This window comes from Ascidiella aspersa, chromosome 3 (genome assembly GCF_963924565.1).
Source record: "Ascidiella aspersa chromosome 3, kaAscAspe10.2, whole genome shotgun sequence".
Lineage (NCBI taxonomy): Eukaryota > Metazoa > Chordata > Ascidiacea > Phlebobranchia > Ascidiidae > Ascidiella > Ascidiella aspersa.
In genome coordinates, this window is record NC_139449.1 from 25,758,005 (window position 1) to 25,780,446 (window position 22,442).

The window sequence follows — 22,442 nt, forward strand, 5'->3', positions numbered from 1 at the left end:
AGCACCGGAATGTTTGCCACTGTTTGGGAATAGAGTTGGGTAAGGGTGTGGTTAGAAATAGGTCAGACACAAGTGGGCAAGATTCAGAACACCTTTTCGTCAATAAATTAGGTAGCAAGATCCGAATGTTTCTCAAATAGAAAAATTTGCAGTGACTTAAGCAATTCAAACACTTTGTTCCACGATTTTCCTCGTGAGAGCCACCTTACTTCTGAGTACAAAAGCCGGGTTTTATATGAAGCCTACATGTGCGTCGATGAGCTTGATTATTCCAACTATATTATTGAATACACTATGAAGCTCAAATAATAATTTTCTGCCAATCAACATTTATTCGTGGATAACATAACGATCGACTTTAAACTCTAGTGCGATCTCCTTTATCCGAAATGTTTAACTGCAGCCGCATCCATTCATGCACCGACATAAAAAGGTGTGCGTCTAAATCATATTTTCAATATGGTACTCCGGCAGTCGCCGACCACTGCTCTAAAACACATTTTTTTCTCCCACTGATTTTTGGAAAATAAAACCTGCCAAAAATATTCTTTTACCATAGTCACCGTTCAATAAACAAATGCTGGTCATCGCAATTTTTCGTTTTCGAAAAAAGTCCGCTTCCCACTAAATTAAACACGCATAAATGCCTATAAATTCAGCAATAACTACAGCAATGGATCCGTAATCAATTTATTTTCGAAACAGGTTGATCGACCCTGGAGCAGCGCAAGCTGCTCCAACCCTAGCTGTGCGACAAAAAGACCAAGTGCTGGACATTGCAAATGATGCATAGGTGTAGCCAAATGGGGCGCCTGAGGGGCAATACCCCCCTCCCAAATTTATAAATATTTGACTTTATAAATATATTAAATAGTTTATTTTTTAGCATTTGTGAGCAGTAGCCTAACACAACAGTCGATCACAGGCATGCCACACCTTCAATTGTCATGTACTGTTACGTCACAAACAATGTAGTTGCCGACCCATGATGTAAGCTGATTAAGGATATATTTTAACATAGTTGCCATTCTAGATTATATGTTTTGGTTTGAATCTAGATGTAGGATTATACAATCTAGATGTTAGATGTTTTTTTAGATTATTATAAAAAAATATTGTATAATCTAAATTAGTGACAGATTCGCTATTGACGATAAATATTTCAGTAATTCAAAAAGTTTTTTTTTGCAAATTGAAAAAAAAAATGATGAGATATAGAATCGAAATTTCAGTAAATCGTCATGTTCAGTAAAATGTTTATAAAGCAGAAATCTTAAATCTAAAGCATCAAGTCCCTTTATGCAGCTTTATACAACATTAAGCTTTTAATGTTGATTTTTTGACCAAAAGTATTGAATATTTTCAAAAATCATTTTTAGATTATTTTTTAGATTTTTCCATAAAAATCTAGAAGTTTTTAAGTTATTTTTTTGGTAAATCTAGATGATTACTGTGAGAAAAAAATGGCAACTATGTATTTTAAGTCACAACTGAAATATACATATATACCGGTACACAATGTGTTTTCTGTGACAATTCCTTTCTGAAGTAGTACTGGCCAAAGATAACGGCACCATAAGGTCAGAAAACAACTAGCCTGTGGTGAGATTTGAACTCACGACCTCCGGTAAACCGGGATCGTCGCTCTACCAACTGAGCTAGCAGGCTCATAGGGGAGCACGCCTGTAATATAGAGCTTTTCTTGCGGATGGATTCATGACTTCCACTAATGGTGATTTTGAAAGGCCGCAAACTCTAAATGTTCCTATTTTTGATTACGTAAAAAACAGGTCTGTAGAGTCGGCGATGGACACGGACTTTGACCGATTAAGCAATTGCGAAGTCGGACTAGACTAGACTTTATTATGTAGGCTGTGGTTGAACTACAGTTGTTTAAACCGACTCGGCAGCTCTGCCTCAAACGAAGGATTGGTAAATTACTTTTGTATGCTACTGTCCTATAATTTTTTTGGCAATAACTGTTTTCAATTGCGCCGAAATGTTACAAGCTTATTGCAAATGAAAGTATTTCGACGCCGATGTTATTGGGCATTAATAAAGTTGTAACCAGTGACTTCCAACCGGCGGGCTGCGAATATGTATAATATTTGGGTCATACACTTACATAGGGAAATACAATCTATTGATTAAACATGAGTAGTTTTGTGTATATGTATTAATTTATTTACCTCAAAGAACCCTGCATATAAACTCATGTTATTGTTAAAGATATCATGGGTTCACTATGGAATTCAACTATATTTATGATTCGCGTTATTTGTTTTACCGTCACAACTCTTTGGATATCTAATAGTGGGCAACTACGTAAAACAACTAGGTAAAAATAAGCTAAAACGTTAAACGGGTTTGTTAAAGTAAAACGCAGCTAACATAAAAGATTGACATACAAAGCCAAAAAATTGTTGTTTTCTAAGGTAGGCTGAAATAGTTGTTTTTTTCTTAAAAACTGAATTACCTGAAGTTATGAACACATTTATTGACAAGAATAAAACGACCACCATGTCATGTAAGGTACCATTAATTTGCCTCAGTTTCGGTTAAATGTAAATTAAATGCACAATTTTGAAGACAGTTTATCCAGAAGGCTAATTGAAAAAAGAGACCAAAATCAGACAGACAAGATTTAATCGCACATGAACTACAATCGCATATAGCATTTTATCTACAAAACGAAAACCACAGAAAGAGGTGATTGCACATTTTTAAACTTATAAGGGTATTTCACCCCATCTTATGTGTAAATAGTTACATTCTAGCTTTTGTAAACTGATCAGGAAATATCCTGTAGTGGTACTTTAAAATGCAGTAACAATAAAGACTATGTTAAATGCAATAAATAACAAATTTTTATCTTAAAAAAAACTCATCGAAGTTCAATGAAGAAACCACCTAAAAGACATTAAATAGACAACTGCAATAAAAGTCACACAATTGGATTTGGTCAAGGTTATTTTAAAATGATTTCAAGGTCAACCGTGTCCTGAATGAAAAAGGTTTGCTAGAGGTTTTTTTCTGGTTTCTCTGTGGCTGCCTTGTATTTGGCATGGCACTCAAGGTCCCTTGACGATAAGAACAAGCGCAGTGATCAGACCGTAAAGACCCAAGACTTCGGCGAAAATAAGGATCAAGATCATTCCTGCAAAGAAGGTTTCGTTAAAGGTTTGTATTTGTACAACATAACCTGAAATGCACCATATGATGACTACACTTACCGACAAACAGTTTGGGTTGTTGTGCTGTTCCTCTTACACCAGCGTCACCAACAATTCCAATAGCAAAACCGGCAGCGAGTCCGGAAAGTCCTACGCTCAACCCAGCACCAAGGTGAAGGAAGGCACTAAACAAAAATAACAGACAAAATAATCTCCATGGTGAATCAATTGCAATTTAGGTTTCAGGTTCATTGTAACTTACGCAAACAAACTCATGTTCCACGCCATCTTTTGTGAAATAAGGACAGCGATGACAACACCATAAATGGCGATAATACCAGCCATGACAACTGGTACAACGGATTTCATGATGAGCTCAGGCTTCATTATACTCATTGCGGCGATACCAGTTCCAGATTTGGCGGTTCCATAAGCGGCACCAAGTGCTATTAACAAACAAAAGTTTTATTTAAAAGTATCCAACTATACTTCAGACATCAGTTTGGTAATTTAAATTTAAGGTCTATACAAACCAGGTTACTAACAAAAAACACAATAGATTTAAATAACCTGAACCAAAAGTCAAGAAAACTAAATGTTTCATAACAATTAAACTATAGTAAAACAAAGGTAAAACAAAGGTAGAACAAACTGTTCATTAATCTGTTAGAGCCATCACATATTTTCCTAAAATATATATGAATAATAAATATGCTCATCGAATTATTGCGTTTTTTTTTTTTTATAAATCATAAATATAATTGTTTTGCTGCTAAAGTAAGATGAAAAATACCCAAACAACCGTAAAAGCAAACTTACCACTGAAAACCATGGCCGAAGCCGCTCCCATTGAGCTAAAGAAGCAGGCATATGGTGGCCCGGTGGTTAAGGATGGAGTTGTCGACATTCTTGCAAATAATTTGGATATCTAACTTACACAAGCAAAATTTAAACAACGCAAAACAGTCTATTCCTTGCCAACTGATTCAACTGCGAACTGGAAATGAACAAAATGGTCACGGATCACATGATAGTAGTCTCTAGCGCAGTCGCGAGCGTTATCATGTGATGGTGTTTTCGCGTCGCTTAACTTTTCTAACTTAAATGGGGTTATAATAATTTTATATAGGTTTCTCCTGGCAAAAATATTTGAATCTTTGTTAACAACAATTGACTATAGTGTAAATATTAAAAAATGGGCTTAGCTTGTTCATTTAATTTGGATATTGAAGCAAGAAGCTTTTTCAAACTGAAAATCAATTCTGATATAACCTTAATTTATTTTGCATATTAGTTTATCAAAGAATGTTTTGGGGGCGTCTTGGTTTTAATTGCAATTGTAAATTTTTCTATCATGCACCACCAAAGACATATTTTTTTTTTTAATTCTTCACATTTATCACAAATACTTATGTATAACAATGGTTGCTAAATCGATTTTATGGGCAATTTTGTTCTCTCATCCAACTTATGTTATGAATTACAGTACTCGCAATTTGTTTTGTTTTATTATAATATACACATTTTATTTAAATTATCTGGTAAGAACAACATTTATAAGAACTTACTTATTCTCATGGACTTGCATGTAACAATATTATGTAGTAAAATATATTCTAAGACCAATTTGTGTCACGTTCAAACTCTATTTCTTTATAGCAGGGGTCGGGAACCTTTTTAGCCAAATGAGCCATAAAAGCCAAATATTTTTGGCTGTATTTCCACGAAAGCCATATACCACTTTTTAACATCTAGTTATAGGTTGGCAAAAAATAATAATTTGAGCAGGGGAGTTTATTTTGTTCTCATTTAAAGGACAGAACATGCTATGCACCAAAAATGAATTAGCTAAATTTGCACAACTTTGACTACTGAGTTCCGTTAAAGCAGGGGTTCCCAACCTGTGGTACGCGTACCACTAGTGGTACGCGAAGGTTTTTCAGGTGGTACGCGAGTAGCTTTTATTTTTTTCACAAAAACCTGGATTCACAACTTTATGTTTTGTTCATCTGGTTTTGTTTACAAAAAAAAATCCGAAGCCCATTCATTGTTACGTAAACATCCCTGTTGTTTAGTACCATTACGATTTAGTACCATTACGAAGCTCTTGATAGATAGCATCTACTGTTTTATGGCTTAATCTACAAATAGCGTTGAATAATGCTAGTTGTAAGCAGGGCTGGGGAGCCACCGCAAAATAGCATTAGCTCCGGCTCCAGCTCCGGAGTCGTAAAACATAATCCTTTGGCTCCGGCTCCGGTGTCACCAGTCACTTATTCAATGGCAAGTTTTACAAATTGCTTTTGGCTAACTAACATTGGAGATGAACAAAATAAAATATTTATATTAAAAAATATATTAAAAATTTCTTAGCTTTAGCACCACAAATTGAAAAATGGCTCCAGCTCCACAAAAATAATAACAATGGCTCCGGCTCCGGCTCTGGCTCCAGAGAAAATGCTTAGCTCCGAGCTACGGGCTCCAGCTCCGGCTCCGGCTCCCCAGCCCTGGTTGTAAGCTAAAAATACAATAAAATATGCTTGGTACAAATTAGTTTTCTGCAAGAAGTGGTACACGTGGCAGTACAGAGCGTTCAAGTGGTACGAGAACGTAAAAAGGTTGGGAACCCCTGCGTTAAAGCGATAGGGCATTTTGGATATTAAGAAATAAAGATTTCCCAAACAGGATAACACATAACAGTCTCAAAAACAAATAGGATTCGCGCAAAAAGCCGAAAATTTGCTACTATTTGTAATGAAAATGGAAATACAAAGTTAGGAAAGCGGTCATGGCCGCTTGCAGTTTTATTTATATCATGCTAAGAAATCATAGCTTAGATTTATCTGCAAGCAAGATTCTTTCATCAAAAGAGCCATACGGCTTCACAAAAAGAGCCATATATGGCTCGCGAGCCATTGGTTCCCGACGCCTGCTTTATATAGGAACCATTTAGCCTACCCATCTATTTTACACCATGCACTCGAATTAAAGAGGCGTTTTTGTATTCTTACACAAATATTCACAATTACACTTCATAGAAAGATAACAAAAAAGAAAAGACAATTTTATAGCTTGAAGCTTGATCTAAATTTATATTGCAAAAACTGCAAAACTTTGTTGCATTTCTGTAAAGGGCACCTTGTCTTGGCTGCACAACTCCACGATGAGAGGTCCTACATGCCACTAAGTGTCCAATTTGGATACTGTTTTTTCCGTTACATTTTGGAGTTTATGCAATCAAAAAATATTTGCCCTGTTAAATTCAACTCTTCTTGATATTTGTGTCAATTGTGGTGTTGCTAAGTATAAAACAGTTGAGTTTTGTCATCGACATTGCAACACAGGGATACTTAAAATGTTTTAAGAATAATTGTTACCGCGAACCTTTAAAAAAGTTCTGCAAATCGGGTCGCGTCGCATTTTTTTGGTAAAAAAGGCACACAGAGACGTCAGATAAATAAGCAGTATGAGTAGAAAAGAGAGGGTGCTTTACAACAGGAAAACAAAAAGGGTGCAGTTGGCGCTCGATCGTAAACGCGCCCGGCTGTATTGTTCGCAAGACTGCGCGAATGTCGCACGCGGCGCCGAGCATAAGGCGGCGATGTGCTGTGTGCTCGACAAACGGAAAAGGATGGAAATTCTTAAAAAACACAACGACAACAGCGACAACGACCGCCCGTCCGTCAAGCAACCAAAAATAATGGCCGCCGCCGTTTTCACACAACAAAAATTCACAGCGAGCGGCGCTTGCAAGTCTTCCGCCCGCGCTTGGCCATCCGCCGCCATTTCTTGCGCCATTTGAGGATATGCAGCAGCCGGAACTTGCCGCTGCTGGTCTTCACGCCGGCCACCATGTAGTGAGCCTTGTTGTTGCTCAGCACGTCACAGGTGCAGTGGAAGCCGTCGCTCATCCATATCTGCAGGTGCTTGGCCTTGACACCGGCGTTGCTCGGCCAGCGGAACTTCTTCAGGCCCTTGCCACGCACAGGGATCTGGGTCTCGCCTCCAGTGTACGTCAGCCGCTTGACGCGCACCTTCAGAACTGCAACAAGCAAAACGTGGCGGTGGTCAAAGTGGTTATATAGAGTCAAAGTGGTTATATAGAGTCAAAGTTGTTAGCAAGTTTAAGGAAAAATTGGAGAAATCTACCGTGCGCTGTTTTGTCTATTGCAGGGGTGTCCAACATGAGTCACCGACTCACCGGTACCAAATGTGGCAAAAAAGCTGAATTTGTTATATAGCCAATTGTCATTGTTTATTCACAATACAAAACAATCCCAGCAATTACGACGTCAAACAATTACTTCTGATAATATAACACTATACTGATTTTATTTTTTGTATAAAAGCGCTTTAAATATAAGAAAAAAAATAGTTGCTAAACCTTGGCACGGGAAGAAGTTATAAGATAAAAAATGGCACGTCGGCATGTTGGAGTTGGACACCCCTGGTCTATTGTATCATCGCAACGCCATTTTATTGACAGAACATTCGCGAACTTAAATTCTAGACCCGATTTATCACGGTTTAACTTTTCTCAATTTATCTCGAATAAAACGCTTGAGTCAAGTAAAGTGTAGCAATATTTGCCGGAATGAATAGTCGCGAAAAATGTATCGCTCCAAAAACTACCAGTAGAACATTAATGATTTAGCAAGTGCACAAACAGAGCAATGATACAATAGGTTTTAAGGAATCGCAAAAAAAGTATCCAATTATTTGACATTTATCACTACATCCGTTGCTCTGCGTATCACCTTTTTTAGAGCTATGTCTAACGGATGGCAAGCACTAAAACCGGCTTTTACAACGTAAAATGCTTCAAGGAGGAAACTTAACCGAACAACTATTTTTGGGCGCCGCATATTAACGTTGTTGTAACAACTGACGTAAAAACAGTTGTGTAATGTCGAAAATAAGATATCGCTGAGTTAAGAAAAAATCTACCAATTGCCTTGTTAAGGTTACATTGGAAGAAACACATTACCAAATATCTTACTGTTGAGATAATACGCAAACAAGTCAACACTTATTCCAAATTTAATAAATAAATCTAAAATGTAATTCCGTCGTTAACCGCATTAGAATAACGCGCGGACCGTATATTTAAATCACGTATAGCAATTTAAACAGACATTTTGGGTCGAGTATCCAGAAAAAATTAAGATTGACCTTCATAAATAAACAATTGTCGATAGATTTGAACTGTGCAACGGGTGACAGGCGAACTACCGATATCTATTTGTCGTGCAAACATTGTTTGGTGGAAAACAAATCGCCATACAGGAACCAGGAGTCCCATGTATTTTAACTGGAATAATGGGAGTATTTGTATAGTCAGGACCAAATCTACCATCGGTGCCGTGTTATCGTTATTTGAACAGGCGTAAAACAACAAGCAACGTGCCGACAATGGAGTCATAAGTGCTTCTCTGTCGTTCGGCCCTCGATGCGAATCTAGGGGATTGCTCAAGGCGCTTCCTGGAAAAACAACAGGAAGCGACGAATTTAATTAAATTCATCCACCTTGGCTAAATCCGCGCACAACAAGGGCGTTTTGTTGCAAGTCACAGGGGGCGGCGGTTACGCTGACATTTAAGTTTCGCCAACGCCTCTGCGATAGAAGGGCAATATTATGCGTCACGGCTTGCGCGCAAATGCGCCAAATCGGCTTCGGTCCAGGACCTCACCGTTAGGCGTTCACGTTCCCGCCTCGATTTCGGGCAAGAATTCACATAATGTTGCGCAGGGACAAAGCCCGGTCGAGAATCGACGCTTCGCCCACAGGGTGCGGTAAGAACGCCACCTACAACGCTGAGCGTGAATAAAGGGCGCGTGCGTGCTGCGATCCCAGTATGGGGAGAAGGGGGCCACATACCGAAATCGAACGTGCAGAATCTTTTCCGCAGTGATGAGATGGCTTTCTTCTGGCGGCACGGCGGGCAGATCTTTCGGTCTGTAGACAAAAAGCACATAAAACAGCCGGTCGGTTATGGAGAGCTGGATAGTCGCACTTGTGATGTTCGCCGTCATGCTCAGTTCAGGCCCAGCCGAGCGCGCAAGGGCGGATGAGGAGACACGCGGGCCTCGGTTTCCGCGCGACACTCTTTCCAACCCCTTATCGCCGGCCGAAATCGCGCGTGGTGTCGGGACAAACGAAAACTTTACAAGTTTACTGACGGTTTCCAATTTGGGGCGTGGATTCGTCAACGGCGACATTACACGACCCCGGTCAACACGCAACCGGTGGGGGTAGGGGGGATGGGGGGCGTCGGGCTGGAATGCGCGATTTCACTTTTCATTCGCCAAACCCGGGGTGGTCCTCACAGGCGCACCGTGGCGCGAAGCGGTGATCGCGAAAATCTGACAACTCGATTCCGCCTTGCGCGTCAAGGGGCCGCGGCGCAGCGCCCTTGAAGTCGCAAATCGCCCTGAAAGGTCGCACGCGAGCGCGGCGAGGCTTTTCGCGCGTCAGGCGCGCCCTTGGCGGAAATCCGCCAATGAAAACAAGCGCCGGAGATTAATAACGACCGTAGCCTCATAGTTTGCGCCCTCGCGGTTAATCTACGCGTCAAGCCGCGGCGAAATGCGTGCGGGCCGCAAAACAGTATTGCGTGCGTATTGGCCTATTTCGCGTGATGGCTGGGTGCGTTCATCATGCCCTAAACAACAGGTGCCGGGACACAGCGATTTATATACGCGATTAATAGGTGCCCGCTGGGGTGGCGCGCGAGTTTGGGCGGGTGCAATTTAAAAATTCCGACTTGCTGAGTCACTTGGTTGTGCGCGCGAGAGTTGTTTGACAGCCAGAGAAGCGATCGCGACACAAAGGTGCGCGTGACAAATGCGAAAAGCTCCATTTCCTTTCCTATTACGTTTTTATCGCGCCCGTTTCGTGTTGAGCTGCTATATGCTCAAGCCATAGCGGCGGAAAAGAGATCGTTATTATGTAGCAACGGACAGTTGGAAGAAAACGACGAATCAAGCTTTACCCGGATTTAGTTTGGACACTTTTACGAGACTCGTGCGTGGATGACAGTCAAAATACTAAAACGAACTCCTCGTAATCCACCTTTGATAGATTGACGGATCGCGGGGTTTATCCGTTAATGTACGTTCTCATATTAAATGGTTACGGCGTACAATTCTTTGAAGGGTATGCGATGAATAACGTTACGTCAATTGGGGAAAGGTGTGGTACGCACATTAAGTTTTTTTGTAAATCGATGCTGTATTCGACGGACCAACCATATAGATAATGGAAATTTTCTAATTAGCATGAAAATTGTTTTGATATTTGAACCACGAGTAGATGCATTTAAATGTATGCAAAGGGAAAAAGTATAATCGTTTTATCGTTAACCTGAACAAATATAAAATCAAAACTGTCACCGCAGGTTGCTGTTAGTATAGGATATGGGCTATCGCCTAAAAACAGCATTTAAAACAAAAACCAAATATCGAAATTTAAAACTAAGAAACTTTGTTCTGCAGTTACCCATTTTGTTTTACCAAGATTTTAAAGATTTTTAGAAAGATATTCGACAATAGTTATTTTCAGTTTTTATTAGGATCTGGAACATTTTGTTTGTCAAAACATATCTGAGTCAAATAACAATCTTGCGTTTCAATTCATAATTCAGTTGGGTAAACGAGCAGTGGTTTGTTCAACTATACTGCAAGTGGATATAAATAACTTGCGCACGACGTCAATTTGATTTATAAAAAACATTTTTAAGACATTAATAGAGCTAGAAATCAAATAAACAAAGCAAAAATCATTACACTATGACGACAGAATAAACGCGAATAATATACATAAAAACACTGATAACAGCAGAAATAAAGTATGAATTAAAAGGCAAACCAACAAACCTTTACCGTTCGGTGGGTTCGACGGCCGCAGCTTGGTCTCCTCGATGCAGACCGGCTCGTCGGAGAAAAGAGGAAAACGCGAACAGTTGAGCATTCCGGGCCAGCTGAAGTCGAACTTGGCCATCTGGGCAAGGCAGCCGTCGCGCACAGACTCACACAGTGACCTGCACGGCGGCACCGGCTTCTCGTAGCCTGAAAGTTAGCTTGTTTGTTTCAATGTTTTTTTTTATCAATTTATTGATTCAACGACAATCAGGTGGCAGTTTTACGTCTTACAGTCTTACGACTTGTTTCAATGTTTATTTTCCGAATCTGGCATGCTATTTTTTTTGCAATCAGTCGCTGTGTTGTGATGGTATTAGAAGTCATTGTTTTTCTTTAACAGAGTTCGGCTTACGATTTGTAGCAAAATTACAACACTGTACTTAAATCCAATATGTGTGTCCTCGTTAGGTACACTTATCTGGAAAATTGGCTTCTTGTTCGCGTACACATTTGCTGTATGTTTCGTTTTGTATAATTGTGCGAACATTGTTCTAAATCTCAAAGTTCAATAATTACAATGTGCGGTGGTCAGCAAAACTAAGTGCTACGCGTAGATCACCAAGAGTACATTTTGACTGGATATAGTTCTCTAAATTGGTTCAAGATTATTATATTATGGGCATTCTTTCTCGCTGTAATACAGTTGAAGCACTTAATGAAAATTGCAATAATAAACCTAATGAGTATTAAAATAAAATCCAACCAAGCATGTATGTACCTAAACCCAGTACCCAACAGATCACTGTAAATCTAATATTGTATTGGTTTGTTTATGTCGTTATGTTTTATACCAAAACAGAACGTGAAGATGTATTTTTGATCTCAAACAGATTCTATTTAGGGCATCATTTTTTTACAGTTTTAGAACTACTTTCCACGATTCAGTGTAAATTTAGAACCGTAACAATATCAACGCGTGTTAGATGTAGGTTGGGACATATGGACCGTTCAGGTTTTCCCCTACCTAAATAGCTCATTCGAAAAAAACCCTGTCTACTCGACAAGCCCATATTTTTCGAATTGACCCAGCGTTTAACCAGTTTTAACTATGCGATCTAAAACTGGTATATCTTCGGAAGCAAAAGTCAATCAAAAGGTGGTGGTATCACCGTCACTAGGGAACTCGTGCCAATAAAACACGGATTTCCTGGGACCCAGAGGAATTCTACACAATCGGAGAGGCTCTTGTATAACGTATTACGCACGCATCCCCGATCCTTGACAAATCGAGCAGAAAATGCGTAATATCGGAGTCGTGACGGGCCCGTGAACGGGAAAGGGCAGGGCCAGGTGCTCTCCGCTCGCGCACGTGCGCCTCTTAAAGGTAATTGGCGAGCACGCAGCGCAGCGGCGAAATACTTCTGTTGCTTCGATGTATTGAAGCCGTCCGCTGTCCTGCTTGCCGCAACCGGCAATTTTCGGGCCTGCATTCAGTCGTTGGCACAAAGCTTCGGCCTCGCACCGCCCAGTAGGCTTTTGTTCCGAAACGGAAAGCGCGAAAATACCCGAAAAGGCTCATCTGGTTGTTTGATACGAGCGCGAGTTGATACGGGGTCGGGAAAATTTTCGCTACTACGTTGATCAAATAGAGTGCTCAGCGCATGTCGTTGATCGTGGAAGGTAAACTGTCACAAGCAGTAAGTTAAATTTCGCCTTCAAGGTAAAGTTTAATATTTTTTCGAAGACACATCGGAAGATCATTAAAGCTTAATAATTCTATATCGGTTAGAAATGAATTGCACAGACAACACACACGGGGTCTGTATGCGTTTTAAATGTAACGAATCCTAATAAACACACGTGTGGTTGTTTCTAACTGGGATATTCTACATTAGAAGTCGTTCTTATATATCTACCTCTAGTTTATATAAAAAAAACAATTACTAAAACTCGCTTTTGATTGTGAATCGACTGTTATTTAAATGGCTAACTTTAATGGCTGTTTACAAATACAACGAATAGCGTTCCCTGAAAAACAACTAAACATGTTTTCTAGTCCACCATACAGGTTTAGAGCCGGGGCTTCGAGCTATTAATCTGTGGCCGTGAGCATGTCTTTCTGGCTCAAAATGGCAACATGTGCTAAGGATTAATGTGTCGCTTACCTTGGGCTATCATATGCCCTTGCAAAATGTCTATTGAAAAAGAAACACCTAATTTTCATAACGTAAATCTGGTAAATAAATTTGCCTTTCCTGTCTTTTTGCAGTTACTTTTCTTGAATATGTGGATAATTATCCAAAACCGGGTTGTAAGTTCTTGAATAGTAAAACTTTATTTGTATTGTAGGTTTTGTCCTCATTTCGGACAAAATTGTCAAAATATGGTAAGCCGCTTACCAAGCATGCAAACGGGAGCAAAGAGCGTGCAGAGGAACTTGCGAGTTTCCGAGTGGCAGTTGGCGCCCACCAGTGGCGGCCAGGGCAGTGCTTGGTGCAGGACTTCTCTCATGGTTTCGTGTCCGAGCAGGTTGGGTAGGCGCATTCTGAAACAACAGACATATGCCATGCGGAACATTGCGGTGATGTCTGATTGCAACAGTATCGATTTTATATTTGTAATAGTGCGGACATTGCAAAAAATGGAAATACAATGTAGTCTAAACGTAAGTATTTTATGTCGGGCACAATTTTGACATCCTTTCAATAATAGTAGGTTTCTTCTTTTTAAAGTTTATGTTAAAGGAAAAAATAAGTAAATTTTAACTTGTTCTGTCTAATTTTTTCATTTTGTTGACTTTTCAGTGTATAACCGTTAATTTTAAACTAAGAAACCTAAAAGTAAAAATTCCACACTCATTCACCGAACAAAGTTTTTACAACACGGACTTATGCAAAACAGCTTCCGCTTTTTCAGTCAAATAAACCACAAAGCAACTTTTGCCGTGTTCCAAGAGTCGCGATCACGGGCAGCTGCCTGCGTAATCCGCCGCTCGTGGGCCTATGACGTCAACAAGCAGTCCCCCCAACTTTGTATTTTGCAGGCTGTGGATGGGCGCTCGTATTACGGGTTTGCCACATGCGGCCCCTGGCAATTTCGCCGCCGCTGACAGATCCACGTGAGGGGGATTGATGGTGGACTCGCATTTGTCCGACCCGTAATATCTGAGCCGCAGCACAACGGCGGATCGATTGTACGGCTTCTGTTATATTTGATCTTGGAAGCACAAAGAGGCTCGAGCGAGCGACGGATAAACGAAAAGAACAACAGTTGTCGTCGCCCCTGCCACTCGGCGTATAGAAGGCTTCACGACTTTCGACAGGTGCGCGATGCGTCGTTACACAACATAACCAGATGCTAGTTATTTATCCTCTTTGTCTATATAGCGATTCGTTTTAAACGTAAAAAGTGAGATACCTATCTTTGTGTTTGTTGTTTTATGACAGATTGACGGCGAATCTGTTTGGAAATATTATAATAACGTATTATTCATCACTTGTAATATTTACTCCAAAAAACATCATTTTTCAAGAATATTAATTCGAGGTATTTTTGAAAAAAAAATGCCTGATCAGGATTGCATAATAATGCCATAAACGAAAAAACAAGTTTTAGACGAGTGACATAAACAGGCAAAAGGCCGAAACGCCAAACCAAAATACGGCAGCTATTCGTCACCTGACATAATAACCCAGTTCAAAAAAACACATACTTCTAGTCATCCATTTAACTTGATGCGCACACAAGACTGAACCTTCCGTACCGAGCACGTGGCGATTTGTCATTAGTGGCCTCTTCATCAAACCGCAGCGGCAAAATGCACTTCAGAACTTTAGAGATAAACGGATTGCTTCGAACTTTGTCGGCGAGATTAGCGATCTCCGAAAATAAGACTTGTAATGCCCAAGTGTGGTTCATGCTCCGGAACTGCCAAGCACTTCAATTCACGTGACAGCTGGACCATTTACCAATAGGATAAATTACTTTACTCTTTAGTCCTATCTCATAATACAATTTAGTTTTGTTTGTGCAATGCGAGACAGGTTTAATATTTATTCAAGACTGGGTTTGTTGTAATTTTCGCATTCGTATTTTAAAGAAAAAACAACAACAATCGACATTGCAAGATGTAATTTCATTTCAAGTTTTGCTTTTGAAAAAAAAACAAGCGGCAGTTTGTAAACATGGTATCGAACCAAAACCAAAACAAATAAAACTGGTATATTAGCGTTTTGTCGGTACACCAATCCAATTATTGAGATTCATCGCAAAAAGCACTGATTTTTTCTCTTGCAAAGATGTTTCTCATTAAAAGCGTTATAGGTAACGTTTTGTAGCGCCACAAAAAACATATTACTTCCTTTGGGATGTTTATTCGGGAAACGATGCCTTATAACTGGTATACATTTCGGACGGACATCAAACACTTTAGTGGCCTCAAACATGTTTACCAGCAACAGCTAAAATATGTTATGTAACGGAATAAACAGGTATATTAACAGTTTCATATAATTTATTAAAATCACTAATTAGAATATGATTAGTGTTCAAGGCATTAGGTATTTTCCCTAAAGGGAAACTTTGGAATTTTGACGGAGATAATAACACAGGCTATTCTAAACAGCTGGCTGCAAAACACAAGGTTTTATTTCATTTTTTGATTTCAATGTACATTTAATGGCCACTTAATAGTTCAATTTATTTGTTAATTGTACTTTAATACAACTTTTAACAGTAAGTTTTTCGCACGGGTAAACACACTAAAACAGCTAAAAGTCACTGGTTTGGAGTAAATTGCCGAAATAGTAGTTTTGATACCGGAATATAAATTTGTTTAACATTGCCGCACTTCGCCACTATCGGCGTAATTTGGTCGAAATAATGGCAGAACTCCCTTGGCCGCCTAGCGATAACGCAACGTTGGTCCTGACTCTAATCGTTGATCTTATTGCAATTGTACAAAGAGTCCCGCATCCGGCGGCGGCATGACCGAACGTGGTCAGATCGATGTCGTCTCGATTTCGACTGGGCGGCGGAGGGTTTCCTTGAAAGGGACGAGCCTGATCTGCCCCGCGATGGAATAGCCCGCCGAGACCGATACTTTTGATCGGCCGACGCAGATATCTTCGGAGCGGGCGAGCTCGTGTCAGTGGACGGCGGAAAATAAACGGACGAAACGAAAAATCCGATTTTGTTTACGCGGAGACGCCGGGCCGGTTTACACGGCCACTTTGGAATGGCGCCATGCTTTTTGGTCTCTTATTCGCGCTTTTTTTACCCCCAACCAACCCGTGGCCGGTTTCCGTGGCTTACGAGTTTTTACCAGGCAAAACTGACACTGAAACTGTTCAATAAAGGATAACAGACTGTTTTTGAGTGAGCTAAGTTGAGCGGGCATTACAGAAGTCGCGCTTTTGACTGCGATCGGGCAAACATGGCCCTCGCAACCGGCAATCAAAACAAAATGATAAGTTCACATCCTGGCCGCAATCGGAGGGAAAGCATTCCGCGACGACGGCCGAGTTGCACACACACCCGTGCGCGCGCATCAGGCTTGTGTAGTCCTATCCAATAGGATTTTTACCGCCCTTTAGATTGTGTTCTACACGGCAGCTGACAGGGACGGCCAAGGGCCGCGACGGCCAACCCGAAAGGTTTGGATTTCAGGGGGTTAGGCGTCGGTCAGGCGCGGAAGCGAATTAAAAGAAACCGAATCGCCTTGAAATACAATTAATCAGACAAGGCGCGATTGCCATCAACGCGTGTCAGGCTCGCCACTTCCATATAAGGTAAACTGCTTTGGGCCGCCCGTGTGTCAAAATGGGAACCCATTCAGCGTTTTGAACATAATTTCGAGATTCAATCCCGTTCATGTGCTCACTAGACTACAAAGCCACTTGGAAAACTTGTCCACCATTGGGTGGAGATTATCGCCACTGAATTAGGCCCTGGTTCGCCATTACAACTCGTTTAGGCGTGACATTAACCGAAAAGTGTCCCATCCTAAAAGCATTCGCGGATTTATTGCCACCGAGCTTCTGGCGACATACGCGCGCGGCAACGTCAAAGGAATCGACCGCGGCGCGAAGACTGATTTCTCTCGGCGTTTCGCGGCAGGCTACAATGCGAGACAATGCAGCGGCGAAACGGCTATCTGTCAAATCGGATTACGGGAGAGAGTGGCGGCAAAATAAGAGAGTGCCCGGTGATTAAGTGTGAGCTCGCGTTTTTATCGCCGGCCGAATGAACAAGAAAAACATGTTTGCGTCCTTTGCAATGTTTGCGCATCCATCCGCCGCTGCCCACAGTCGCGATTTCGTTTTAGGGCGGAATGCATTAAAAGCGAAAGCGACGGAAGGCTTTAGTTAGTCGAAAGGCAGTGGCGGGGTTCAGACAGCGGCGGCGACTGCGAAAACAAAACTTTGCGCGCTTCGCGGCGGCGTCGGCCGTTCACCGCTGCAAATTCGACGCGATTATGCTCGTGTAACAACAAAACGGCTTACACTTCCGCCGTCGGGCCGGTTGCCGAAAGGCCTCGCGGCCAACTTACAAAAACACGGGATAATCTTGTTGCCACAGCGCGACTGGGCACCCTCGCTCTCGCGGACCTCTCTGCCAGCATTTTGGGCGTCGGCGAACGCGCTTTGATGTGAGCCCTGAGCGAACGTTGGCATGCCGCGCTCGTCTCTGGGGAGGCCCGGGTAGCAGCGAACTCGCCGCGCCGGCCAACAACAGAGGCCCGACCGACATGTTTCGCTTAACCGCTTTACCGTCGTAAACCGCGAGCGCGCGCGCGTATAGATAGATAGATGTTACCCACTCGCCTTCGCTGCTTTTGCTGTTGTTGCTGGGTAAATACACACTCTGCGCAGCTCACCTTTTGTACTCCATGCCGTAGCAAAGCTCGAAGCTAGGCGGGATCGTTCGGCACTCGGTCGCCTGGTCGGGAAAGTGCGGGCCCAGGACGCTGTCCTGATCCGGCCAGGAGGAAAAGCGCGTCAGGGAGCTGCCGGTGGAGCGGGTGGCGCCCGGTCGTCGCTTGAAAGTCCTGCCGACGTAACGTTGTCTCTTCGCCATCACGGTGCAGTAAGGTCCAGCTGCGAGGGCTACGACGAACAGCAGCCAGGTCCAGCAGCGAACGTTCATCTTTACGCTGCCTAGCTTTCTTGAGTTCACCAGTCGACGGAAACGATCCCTTTCGTAAAATTTTAATCAGCAAAATGTGACTGTCAAGTTTTAAGCAAACTCAGCAAAAGGTGACAGCTTTCTAGTCTCTCAAGCGTGTGCGATTCGAGGCCTGAAACACATTAAAACGATCATGGCGCGTTGCTTTTCGGCGCGTAAAATTACAGGCCTCTCAGCCAAAAGGCCCGTTCGCTTTCACGGAACCTGTCGCTGTCGCGGGCGCGCAGATGTTATCGCCAACAATTATTTCGCCGCAACCGTCTCACGCGCGAAATGAGCTCTGGCGTGCACTCGCGACGCCCTCTGTCACTGGCTCCCGGCGTAACTGTCGCCTGCGGAACGTAACGACTGCAATCGCTGCTTTCTCTGCGCGCTACAGTCCCCAAAACGCAACGCTCCCTGCGCTCGACTGGATTGTCAATCGCATCGCGGCCCGCCTCTGACGTATATACGAGCGATCGCGTTCGCGAAGAAAGCCCGAACCGAACTGGGGGCAGCGGCAGCCATTCCGACTGCGCTGAACGCACAGCGGCGGCCTCGACTAAGAAGCGAAAAAGAAACATCAAAAGCGTGATGTGATGTTGCGGTGTGCGCGCGCAAGCCAGCAGCAGCGACCCGAGAATATTTCCTTTCTGGTCGTGGTGTTATTCGACAAGCACTTTCGGTTCTTCTTTGACGCGTGACCGCGATTTCATGTCGACAGGAAGTTACGTGTCCGCGAAGGTGCGTCACCGTCTCCGCTTTTCCATTCTTGCTTCCTTTCTGATTTCGCGAGCGCGAAGCAAAAACCGCGAGCGTGGACGGAGTTAGATGATTTGCGGCACAACAGAATAGACGCCATGCGAACCGATATGCTGGGGCTTTTCTCACCGGGAATTAGTCGAATGCCAGACACGTTCCTAATGAATATGTTTCTGTCACAGAAAAACAAAAATGTAAGTAACGCACAATCATCGCCAAGCTATGAATAGAATTATACGTTTGCCTGCTCGGTCACATTCCATAATCTTCACATTTTATACGGATACATATAAGCGGTAGCGGCGAATCAATGAAAAATAGGTTTTGTCAACGGACGACAACAATGCTGTTTTGCTTAATTCGACTACAAGCCGACGTCGAACTTCGGGGGTATAGGTAAAGTATTTTGCGGTTGTCTTGTGTAAACTTTGCGTCGCGCTGGGTTCGGGGTCACGACGCCAGGGGTTTGGTTTAAAAGCATTCTGGCCGGGCGCGCGGCGGCAACCCGACCCGGCAAGAGTTTGCACAAGCCTTGTTGTTTGTAAATAAATGGGTTTTCGGTCCGACCGCTCGCTCGGCGGCCCGCGAGCACGCTTAACCTGTCATTGGCAATTTCCAAACAAAACCCATAATCCAGCCGCCGCGCTTGCTCTATCATCTGCCGCTTCGACAAGGCGGCCATTGTTTCGCGCCAAGGTTATGGTTCAGATGCGCGCCACGCTCAGGCAAATCTCTAAAGTTTCAGTTTCATCAGTTTAAACATGTTTTCCTTCGTCGAATTGAGTTCGAAAGCACGCGCGTGTCGTCGGTTTACGGCATTTGACGTTTGCCCTATGGCTTGTGATTTAACAAAAAACAGCCCAAACAAGCCCTTAACAATAATCGGGTATACGATTTGTGATCTGTACTGATGTTGTTGTTGTCGTTGCTGTCATGCGCGCCGCACCTGGAAATGTGTTGATGCGTGCATCTCAGTCCCTGCTTTAAACGTACCTGTAGAAATAGAATGCTATTAACTTCAGCAGTTTTAAACTTTTTTTTCATCAATAGCAGATTCCCAGAAATGATGCGTTAAAAATTGCAAACAGTTTGTAGATGCAAAACGGTGTAGACTTTCTTCTTGACAAGAAAGTTTATACTGTTTTGCAACCATTCGAAGTCATTGTCGTCATTAACGTGTATTAGGGCGAGGAGATATCTTCATTTTTACATATTAAGTTTGCAGTTTGTAAATGTCGCGAGTTTTTTCGTTAAATTAGGTCGACGAGTGCAACGCTGTAAGTTTTTTTCGCGTCTGTTTAAACATGTTTTTATTGGCGCACCGCCTTACGAGCTTCACTCAACTGTTCGGCAAAATTGGTCAGCGCAGCAGTCGCTTAAAAGTCACCGAGGCGCGGTGAAGATATCAAGTTAAACAAACGGTGTTTACAAAAAACACGTTTTTCACTTCAGTGCCTGGTATACTTGCACGACGTTATTTGTGAAATACGCCGTGAAATGTATATAAAAAAAAACAAAAAAAAAACGGCCTTGTATATAGTAAAAAAAATACGGGATTTAAAGGCGCTGGGAGAATAGTTCGCTTTTTTGATGAAACCAAGTGAACTGTCCAACAAGTGCAATTCGCGCACCCGTACCAGGTAAGTTTCAATAACGAGCCGAAAGCCGCCAAACCAGAGCGTCTATCAAATAAAGCGCTTATAATTGTTGGTGGCAATAACGCGCCACGCGAGCGGACTGTTTGCTCCCGGTGCTTGGGATTAGATTTTGTTTACGAACCTGCTGCCGTGTTGTATTATGCCTCTCCTGTTTACGCAGGCGTCCCTGCCCCTTTGTGCCGGCCGAAACGCGATGAACCTGCACCCGACCCGCTCGCCACCAAAGCGGAATTGGACAATGACCAAGCAAAAAAAATTGAAAATCGAAAAACTACTTTGAAGACATGCATAAACTGGCAGGGAAAGTGTATTACAGATTGGAACCTTGTATTTTTTAATTAGGAATTTAATTCAAACGCTAATGGGGAGAAAAGTTTACCAATTAATATTTGGGGTTTATGCGTTTATATTACTGTTGCTATTGTTGTTATGTATAGCAATGCTGAACAAATATTATATTGGATTGTCATTGCGTAACACTGTCTTTTTCAAACCTTTGAACCACTTGAAGCTAAAATAATAGAGTAAAATGTGAACGCGTATACACGCACAAGTCAAAATATATACATAGGGATTGTCTTCAGAGGAGATTAATCAAAACGAAAAGATTGATCGGGTATAGGTAAATGTTTGAGACAGAAGGTACGCGTTTCTTGACTCGCATTAGGTATTCAGCACTGGGCGAAATACCTCTAACACTAAACAAACAAACTGTCTAATTATAGTATATTGACTGATGGCGGTCTGGTTTTATTCAAAGCGCATTACGAAACATGTTTGCCTTTGCTGACTGTTTGCGCTTTGCGGTTGACACGCTGCTTCCTACTGAAGACGAGACGCTAATTGCCCCCACCACCGCGAGAACACGACCCCACTTCAAAGATTGTGTGCAAAACACGTTTTACATCGCCCCATCTCACCCATGACAAGAGCCCGCCAAGGCCGTACGGGTATGACGCCACGGGCCCGTTTTGGGGTTCTATAACGATGGCTGTAATCCCAGCCACACGAGCAAATGTTGAATAGTAGGTTTGTTCGAAACGCTGACAATGGCATGCTACTATCGTTGTAAGGATTTTCAAACGCAACCTTGAAGAAAATTAGATTGAAAGTCGCGTGTGGCAAGGCTTTACAATACAAACAAGGCAAATTAGTGTTGAACAGCCAGTATATAAAGCTACACTTGAAAGGAGAATTGGTAAAACGAGATTGCAAGCATTTTTGCTGAAAAGGCAAATAATCGTGCCAAAATTTGTGGCAAATTTAACGTAAATCAGATTATTTTGTCGTAAATGCCTATTCCCAGTGCTACAATCGGTTAAATTGTTCCATGTCGACACTGGCCGTCTTCAGTTTCGCTTAAACAGCTGTCAGCTCCTATAGAGTAATGAGGGTAACAGATCCGCACCTGACTTAAGGTATTTGCTGCCGCGAAGATGAAAGTGCGCTGAAAGTAAAACCTTAGACGTAGAAGAAGTGGCCTGATGGCTCGAGCACTTCACCTGACTTCCGGTTCCTGTTCTGCGGATTCGCACTATTAAACGCAAACTGTAATTGCTAACTTCAAGCGGCCCGGCTCGGTACATTTGTCTGTTAAAAGTGTTGGTTATAAGCTGAGCAGATGTCTGTCAACATTCTACAGTAAAGTGCATTCTAGCAGATTTATTTTAGATGATTGATGTTGATTTATTTTTTCTGCCATATAAGATCCTTTTTTAAATCAGTTTTATCTGCTTACTTCCATCTCAATTTTATTGCTTTGTTAACTTTGTTAGAAACACTTTTGTGAAACAAAGCATTATTTATTTCGGCAACTTTTGTACTA

At 42.1% G+C, this 22,442-nt stretch overlaps 2 protein-coding genes across 3 annotated transcripts; both read right to left on the reverse strand.

Moving 5' to 3' along the window:
• Positions 1–2,477: 2,477 nt before the first annotated feature.
• On the reverse strand, positions 2,478–4,191 carry LOC146161144 (V-type proton ATPase 16 kDa proteolipid subunit c-like). Its single transcript, XM_083383444.1, has 4 exons — positions 3,993–4,191; positions 3,436–3,619; positions 3,234–3,358; positions 2,478–3,157 (listed from the first exon to the last, which is right to left on the reverse strand). Exons 1-4 carry the CDS (start codon positions 4,078–4,080, stop codon positions 3,072–3,074), a joined length of 483 nt encoding a protein of 160 aa, XP_083239570.1. The 5' UTR covers positions 4,081–4,191; the 3' UTR covers positions 2,478–3,071.
• A 1,973-nt stretch (positions 4,192–6,164) lies between these two features.
• Positions 6,165–18,325, reverse strand: LOC146161145 (secreted frizzled-related protein 2-like). Of its 2 annotated transcripts, none has more exons than XM_083384604.1 (5): positions 17,911–18,325; positions 13,433–13,578; positions 11,055–11,240; positions 9,052–9,129; positions 6,165–7,215 (listed from the first exon to the last, which is right to left on the reverse strand). In XM_083384604.1, the coding sequence occupies exons 1-5, from the start codon at positions 18,177–18,179 to the stop codon at positions 6,905–6,907; spliced, it is 990 nt and encodes a 329-aa protein (XP_083240730.1). In that variant the 5' UTR covers positions 18,180–18,325; the 3' UTR covers positions 6,165–6,904. The 2 variants fall into 2 exon arrangements, with proteins under 2 accessions (XP_083240730.1, XP_083240729.1); XM_083384603.1 differs by having other exon boundaries at positions 11,049–11,240.
• Positions 18,326–22,442: the final 4,117 nt, after the last annotated feature.